This window comes from Oncorhynchus tshawytscha, linkage group LG33, assembly GCF_018296145.1.
Source record: "Oncorhynchus tshawytscha isolate Ot180627B linkage group LG33, Otsh_v2.0, whole genome shotgun sequence".
Taxonomy (NCBI): Eukaryota; Metazoa; Chordata; class Actinopteri; order Salmoniformes; family Salmonidae; genus Oncorhynchus; species Oncorhynchus tshawytscha.
Window position 1 is genome coordinate 48,525,805 of NC_056461.1, and position 7,420 is coordinate 48,533,224.

Here is a 7,420-nt window from a genome sequence, read left to right on the forward strand (position 1 = left end):
ATACATAATGGTGCTCTGACCTCCCGGCTTGGCGTCAGTCTCACTCACTATTGAAAGGCTGGTGAAGTGTTGAACAATGGAATTGTCAAAGCTGTGACTGAACATCTCGTCCATCAGCATCACTACTGTGAAAAAGCACTTGTCCTAAATGGCACCCTATTAGTATAGTGCACTACTTTACACCAGAGCCCTATTCCCTATATAGTGCACTACTTTAGACCAGAGCCCTATGGCACTCTATTCCCTATATAGTGCACTACTTTAGACCAGAGTCCTATAGAACCCTATTCCCTATAGAGTGCACTACTTTAGACCAGAGCCCTATGGCACTCTATTCCCTATATAGTGCACTACTTTAGACCAGAGTCCTATAGAACCCTATTCCCTATAGAGTGCACTACTTTAGACCAGAGCCCTATGGCATCCTATTCCCTAAAGAGTGCACTACTTTACACCAGAGCCCTATGGCACCCTATTCCCTAAAGAGTGCACTACTTTACACCAGAGCCCTATGGCACCCTACTCCCTAAAGAGTGCACTACTTTAGACCAGAGCCTTATGGCACCCTACTCCCTAAAGAGTGCACTACTTTAGACCAGAGCCCTATGGCACCCTACTCCCTAAAGAGTGCACTACTATTGGGACCAGGGTCCGTAAAAGGAAACGGGTGCCATTTGGGAAAAGCACTAAAATACTAATTTCCCTTTTACAGGTCTTTAAAGAGCGAGTCAGACGGTCAGACAGGTGTGGGGTGGGGAGGTGGCTCAGGTGTGGGGTGGGGAGGTGGCGTGGGAGGTGGCTCAGGTGTGGGGGTGGGAGGTGGCTCAGGTGTGGGGTGGGGAGGTGGCTCAGGTGTGGGGTGGGGAGGTGGCTCAGGTGTGGGGTGGGGAGGTGGCTCAGGTTTGGGGTGGGGAGGTGGCTCAGGTGTGGGGTGGGGAGGTGGCTCAGGTGTGGGGTGGGGAGGTGGCTCAGATGTGGGGTGGGGAGGTGGCACAGGTGTGGGGGTGGGGAGGTGGCTCAGGTGTGGGGTGGGGAGGTGGCTCAGGTGTGGGGTGGGGAGGTGGCTCAGATGTGGGGTGGGGAGGTGGCTCAGGTGTGGGGTGGGGAGGTGGCTCAGGTGTGGGGTGGGGAGGTGGCTCAGGGTGTGGGGTGGGGAGGTGGCTCAGATGTGGGGTGGGGAGGTGGCTCAGGTGTGGGGTGGGGAGGTGGCTCAGATGTGGGGTGGGGAGGTGGCTCAGGTGTGGGGTGGGGAGGTGGCTCAGATGTGGGGTGGGGAGGTGGCTCAGGTGTGGGGTGGGGAGGTGGCTCAGGTGTGGGGTGGGGAGGTGGCTCAGGTGTGGGGTGAGGAGGTGGCTCAGGTGTGGGGTGGGGAGGTGGCTCAGGTGTGGGGTGGGGAGGTGTGGTCAGGCACAGTAGGGATGGGGGTGTGGTCAGGCACAGTAGGGATAGGGGTGTGGTCAGGCACAGTAGGGATGGGGGTGTGGTCAGGCACAGTAGGGATGGGGGTGTGGTCAGGCACAGTAGGGTTGGGGGTGTGGTCAGGCACAGTAGGGATGGGGGTGTGGTCATTCACAGTTGGTGATGGGGTGTGGTCAGGCACAGTAGGGTTGGGGGTGTGGTCAGGCACAGTAGGGATGGGGGTGTGGTCAGGCACAGTAGGGATGGGGTGTGGTCAGGCACAGGGTTAGGGTTGGGGGTGTGGTCAGGCACAAGGGATGGGGGTGTGGCCAGGCACAGTAGGGATGGGGGTGTGGTCAGGCACAGTAGGGATGGCCAGGGGGGTGTGGTAAGGCACAGTAGGGTTGGGGGTGTGGTCAGACACAAGGGATGGGGGTGTGGTCAGGCACAAGGGATCAGGGGGGTGTGGTCAGGCACAGTAGGGATGGGGGTGTGGTCAGGCACAGTAGGGATGGGGGTGTGGTCAGGCACAGTAGGGTTGGGGGTGTGGTCAGGCACAGTAGGGATGGGGGTGTGGTCATTCACAGTTGGTGATGGGGTGTGGTCAGGCACAGTAGGGTTGGGGGTGTGGTCAGGCACAGTAGGGATGGGGGTGTGGTCAGGCACAGTAGGGATGGGGGTGTGGTCAGGCACAGTAGGGTTGGGGGTGTGGTCAGGCACAAGGGATGGGGTGTGGCCAGGCACAGTAGGGATGGGGGTGTGGTCAGGCACAGTAGGGATGGGGGTGTGGTCAGGCACAGTAGGGTTGGGGGTGTGGTCAGACACAAGGGATGGGGGTGTGACCAGGCACAGTAGGGATGGGGGTGTGGTCAGGCACTAGGGATGGGGGTGTGGTCAGGCACAAGGGATGGGGTGTGACCAGGCACAGTAGGGATGGGGTGTGGTCAGGCACAGTAGGGGATGGGGTGTGACCAGGCACAGTAGGGATGGGGGTGTGACCAGGCACAGTAGGGATGGGGGTGTGGTCAGGCACTAGGGATGGTCAGGTACTAGGGGTGTGGTCAGGCACAGTAGGGATATGGGGGTGTGGTCAGCTACTAGGGATGGGGGTGTGGTCAGGCACAGTAGGGATGGGGGTGTGGTCAGGTACTAGGGATGGGGGTGTGGTCAGGCACAGTAGGGATGGGGGTGTGGTCAGGTACTAGGGATGGGGGTGTGGTCAGGCACAGTAGGGATGGAGGTGTGGTCAGGTACTAGGGATGGGGGTGTGGTCAGGCACAGTAGGGATGGGGGTGTGGTCAGGCACTAGGGATGGGGGTGTGGTCAGGCACTAGGGATGGGGGTGTGGTCAGGCACAGTAGGGATGGGGGTGTGGTCAGGCACAGTAGGGATGGGGGTGTGGTCAGGTACTAGGGATGGGGGTGTGGTCAGGCACAGTAGGGATGGGGGTGTGGTCAGGTACTAGGGATGGGGGTGTGGTCAGGCACAGTAGGGATGGGGGGGTGGTCAGCTACTAGGGATGGGGGTGTGGTCAGGCACAGTAGGGATGGGGGTGTGGTCAGGCACAGTAGGGATGGGGGTGTGGTCAGGCACTAGGGATGGGGTTGTGGTCAGGCACAGTAGGGATGGGGGGGGTGTGGTCAGGCACAGTAGGGATGGGGGTGTGGTCAGGTACTAGGGATGGGGGTGTGGTCAGGCACAGTAGGGATGGAGGTGTGGTCAGGTACTAGGGATGGGGGTGTGGTCAGGCACAGTAGGGATGGGGGTGTGGTCAGGCACTAGGGATGGGGGGGGGGGTGTGGTCAGGCACTAGGGATGGGGGTGTGGTCAGGCACTAGGGATGGGGGTGTGGTCAGGCACTAGGGATGGGGTGTGGTCAGGCACTAGGGATGGGGGTGTAGTCAGGCACTAGGGATGGGGGTGTGGTCAGGCACAGTAGGGATGGGGGTGTGGTCAGGCACTAGGGATGGGGGTGTGGTCAGGTACTAGGGATGGGGGTGTGGTCAGGCACTAGGGATGGGGGTGTGGTCAGGCACTAGGGATGGGGGTGTGGTCAGGCACAGTAGGGATGGGGGTGTGGTCAGGCACTAGGGATGGGGGTGTGGTCAGGCACTAGGGATGGGGGTGTGGTCAGGCACAGTAGGGATGGGGGTGTTGTCAGGCACTAGGGATGGGGGTGTGGTCAGGCACAGTAGGGATGGGGGTGTGGTCAGGCACTAGGGATGGGGGTGTGGTCAGGCACAGTAGGGATGGGGGTGTGGTCAGGCACTAGGGATGGGGGTGTGGTCAGGCACTAGGGATGGGGGTGTGGTCAGGCACTAGGGATGGGGGTGTGGTCAGGCACTAGGGATGGGGGTGTGGTCAGGCACTAGGGATGGGGGTGTGGTCAGGCACTAGGGATGGGGGTGTGGTCAGGCACTAGGGATGGGGGTGTGGTCTAGGGAGGCACTAGGGATGGGGGTGTGGTCAGGCACAGTAGGGATAGGGGTGTGGTCAGGCACTAGGGATGGGGGTGTGATCTGTAAAACATATTCAGTCCATTTTTTTATTCATTTTTTTCCACAACAAAAAAAATGAATTATTAGCCTGTTAGCCACAATGTAGTTAGTTAGCTTTCCCAAAATGTTTAGGTTGTAAAAGATAGCAGAGAAAATAGTGTTGTTAATTACATCAACATTTTCTTAGATATTCAAATGGAATGCACTTCTGATATGTACTCTTTGTCTGTGCCACTAATTTACAATTTTGTGGAATTTCTGAAATGTCTCCTGAGATCTCCCCTATATGGGGATATGCTACATTTCTTTCAACCCTTCTGGCAAGTAAACTAGTGAGTATCTCTTGAACATTTCTGTTCTGGAGTTCTCAGCAGATGTGCCAAAATATGGACTCAGAAATTCTCAGTTATTTTCTCTCTTGTCCAGGTGGGAGAAGGACAGTGTAAAGTGCAATCGAGATTGCATCATCTGTGGATCTGTTGTGGCGGTAAGTGAATTGAAGTGGATCCAGGGTATTTATACTGAACAGAGGAGATGCAAACAACATACACTCATTATAATTAGACAGAGAAGGAGAGAGTAAGGGTGGGAGGGAGGGTGGGAAGATGTAGGGAGGTGAGGGAGGGATGAAGAGAGAGAGAGAGAGAGAGAGAGAGAGAGAGAGAGAGAGAGTGAGAGAGATTGTGACTAACAGAGAGAGAGAGAGAGAGAGAGAGAGAGAGAGAGAGAGCGAGAGACAGTGATTGTGACTAACAGAGAGAGAGAGAGAGGGAGAGAGATTGTGACTAAGAGAGAGAGAGAGAGAGGGAGAGAGACAGAGTGGAGAAAGAGTGAGCAAGAGTGTATAAAGAGAGAGGGGGGAAAGATAGTTTTAAACCCAGAAATTACAAAAGGGAGGTCCGCCAGTTGTCTCACTGACTAATAAAGGTACACACACACACACACACACACACACACACACACACACACACACACACACACACACACACACACACACACACTGTTGAAGGTGAACTAATTGAAGTGTCACAGCTGTGACTGAACATCCTATCCATCAGTGAAATATTATAAGGCCCAAATGGAACACTATTTACAATAGGGCTTCGGTCAAGAGTAGTGCACTATGTAGGGAATTAGCGTGCCATTTGGGGCAAACCCTGAAATATTATTTTCCCTTTTTTACTCTGGTCTTTAAAGAACGAGTCAGACGGTTGGACCGTTAGTAGATTTATAAGGATTTAATTGGATATCATTGGTGTGGTGCGACCGGGTCGTGGTGGGGGGTGGGGGGGGTTACTTAATGCTTGCCAGGTTTCAAACGCTCCGTAGCGAAAGATAGGAAAGAGCATGGGAACGTTTGAACAGAAATTAAAGAGGAGCAAATCACCTTTCGTTGAGTCGAGAGTGTCAGGCGGTTCTGATCTGTGGAACAGAGAGAGGAGGAGGAGGGAGAGGAGAGTGTGTCAGGCGGTTCTGATCTGTGGAACAGAGAGAGGAGGAGGGAGAGGAGAGAGTGTCAGGCGGTTCTGATCTGTGGAACAGAGGGAGGAGGGAGAGGAGAGTGTGTCAGGCGGTTCTGATCTGTGGAACAGAGAGGAGGAGGGAGAGGAGAGTGTGTCAGGCGGTTCTGATCTGTGGAACAGAGAGAGGAGGAGGAGGGAGAGGAGAGTGTGTCAGGCGGTTCTGATCTGTGGAACAGAGGGAGGAGGGAGAGGAGAGTGTGTCAGGCGGTTCTGATCTGTGGAACAGAGGGAGGAGGGAGAGGAGAGTGTGTCAGGCGGTTCTGATCTGTGGAACCCCCAGAGGAGGAGGGAGAGGAAGTGTGTCATCGGTTCTGTGCCTGTGGAACAACCCCAGAGGAGGAGGGAGAGGAGAGTGTGTCACCCGGTCCCTATCTGTGAACAGGGGAGGAGGGACCCCATCCCTACTGTGTCTGACCGGTTCTGATCTGTGGAACAGAGGGAGGACCCCCATCCCTAGTGTGTCTGGCCGGTTCTGATCTGTGGAACAGACAAGGAGGATCCCTAGGTGAGTGTGTCACACCCGGTCCCTGATCTGTGGAACAGGGGAGGACCCCCAGGAGAGTGCCTGTCAGGCGGTTCTGATCCTGGCCACAACCCCATCCCTAGTGCCTGGCCACAACCCCATCCCTAGTGCCTGGCCACAACCCCATCCCTACTGTGCCTGACCACACCCCCATCCCTAGTGCCTGGCCACACCCCCATCCCTAGTGCCTGGCCACAACCACATCCCTACTGTGCCTGGCCACACCCCCATCCCTAGTGCCTGCATTATTGTTTGACACTTGGTCTTAAATTAAATAAATGTGTTTTTCTGTTGCTATTTCAATATTTACATAATACATCCATATATTTTTCCATTGAATCAATGATGTTTGACTTCCAAGTTTTCAGTATTTGTATTTTTCAAGAAGAGAATATTCCATCCCATTTGAGTCTCTCTCTACACCCCCATATTGCCATGTCTAGAAACACGTTTACATTGAAATTCACCAAATATATTCATAAAGCCCTTCATACATCAGCCGATGTCGCAGCCGTTGTGCTGTGGAATTAGTGAATTTTGTCTCTGTTACACCTGGATCCATTTCCACTGTCTTTGTGCTTGTCCCCCCCGCCCCCCCCCACCCCCCCCCTCCAGGTGTCTCACATCTTCCCCATTATCCCCTGTGTATTTTTACCTGTGTTCTCTGTTGCCAGTTTGTCTCGTCAAGCGTGTTTTTTTACTCCTGTTTCCTTGAGCCCGTTTTCTGGTTTTTGATCATTCTGTCTGCCCTGACCCTGAGTCCGCCTGCCGTTCTGTACCTGTCAGACTCTGCCCTGGACTGCCGGCAGAGCCTGCCCTTGACCTGTCCTCTGCATGCCCTTGACCTGTCCTCTGCCTGCCCTTGACCTGTCCTTTGCCTGCCCTTGACCTGTCCTCCACCTGCCCTTAACCTGTCCTCTGCCTGCCCTTGACCTGTCCTCTGCCTGCCCTTAACCTGTCCTCTACCTGCCCTTGACCTGTCCTATTCCTGCCCTTGACCTGTCCTCTGCCTGCCCTTGACCTGTCCTCTACCTGCCCTTGACCTGTCCTTTGCCTGCCCTGACCTGTCCTTGACCTGTCCTTTGCCTGCCCTTTGCCTGTCCTCTACCTGCCCTTGACCTGTCCTCTACCTGCCCTTGACCTGTCCTTTGCCTGGCCTTGACATGTCCTTTGCCTGCCCTTGACCTGTCCTTTGCCTGCCCTTTGCCTGTCCTCTACGTGCCCTTGACCTGTCCTCTACCTGCCCTTGACCTGTCCTTTGCCTGCCCCCCTGTTTATGTAGTGAACATCCGTTATTCTAAATGTCTGCATCTGGGTCGTTTCCTGAGCCGTGAAAGTCTCTTGTATAATAAATAAATGTTTAAAAAATGCATTTATAAATGCATAAATAAAGCCAACATTTTCTTTAACTGTAATTTCATTAGTTTACGCTTCAACTTTCCCTCCGTTTTATGTTAACATCAGTTATTTCTAAATCT

General features: G+C 54.7%; 1 protein-coding gene across 1 annotated transcript; it reads right to left on the reverse strand.

The window, feature by feature from the left end:
* Window positions 1-968: 968 nt before the first annotated feature.
* On the reverse strand, window positions 969-6,019 carry LOC121841643 (protein TRACHEARY ELEMENT DIFFERENTIATION-RELATED 7A-like). The gene is made up of 2 exons (XM_042311244.1): window positions 5,940-6,019; window positions 969-1,377 (listed from the first exon to the last, which is right to left on the reverse strand). Exons 1-2 carry the CDS (start codon window positions 6,017-6,019, stop codon window positions 969-971), a joined length of 489 nt encoding a protein of 162 aa, XP_042167178.1.
* Window positions 6,020-7,420: the final 1,401 nt, after the last annotated feature.

Bases quoted from the DNA above. Each gene is read 5' to 3' on its own strand.
- LOC121841643 (XM_042311244.1), bottom strand. From the start codon at position 6,019: ATGGGGTTGTGGCCAGGATCAGAACCGCCTGACAGGCACTCTCCTGGG. The intron at 1,378-5,939 runs GTGTGACACACT...CCCACACCTGAG, and splicing joins TTCCACAGATCAGGGACCGG to CCACCTCCCCACCCCACACC.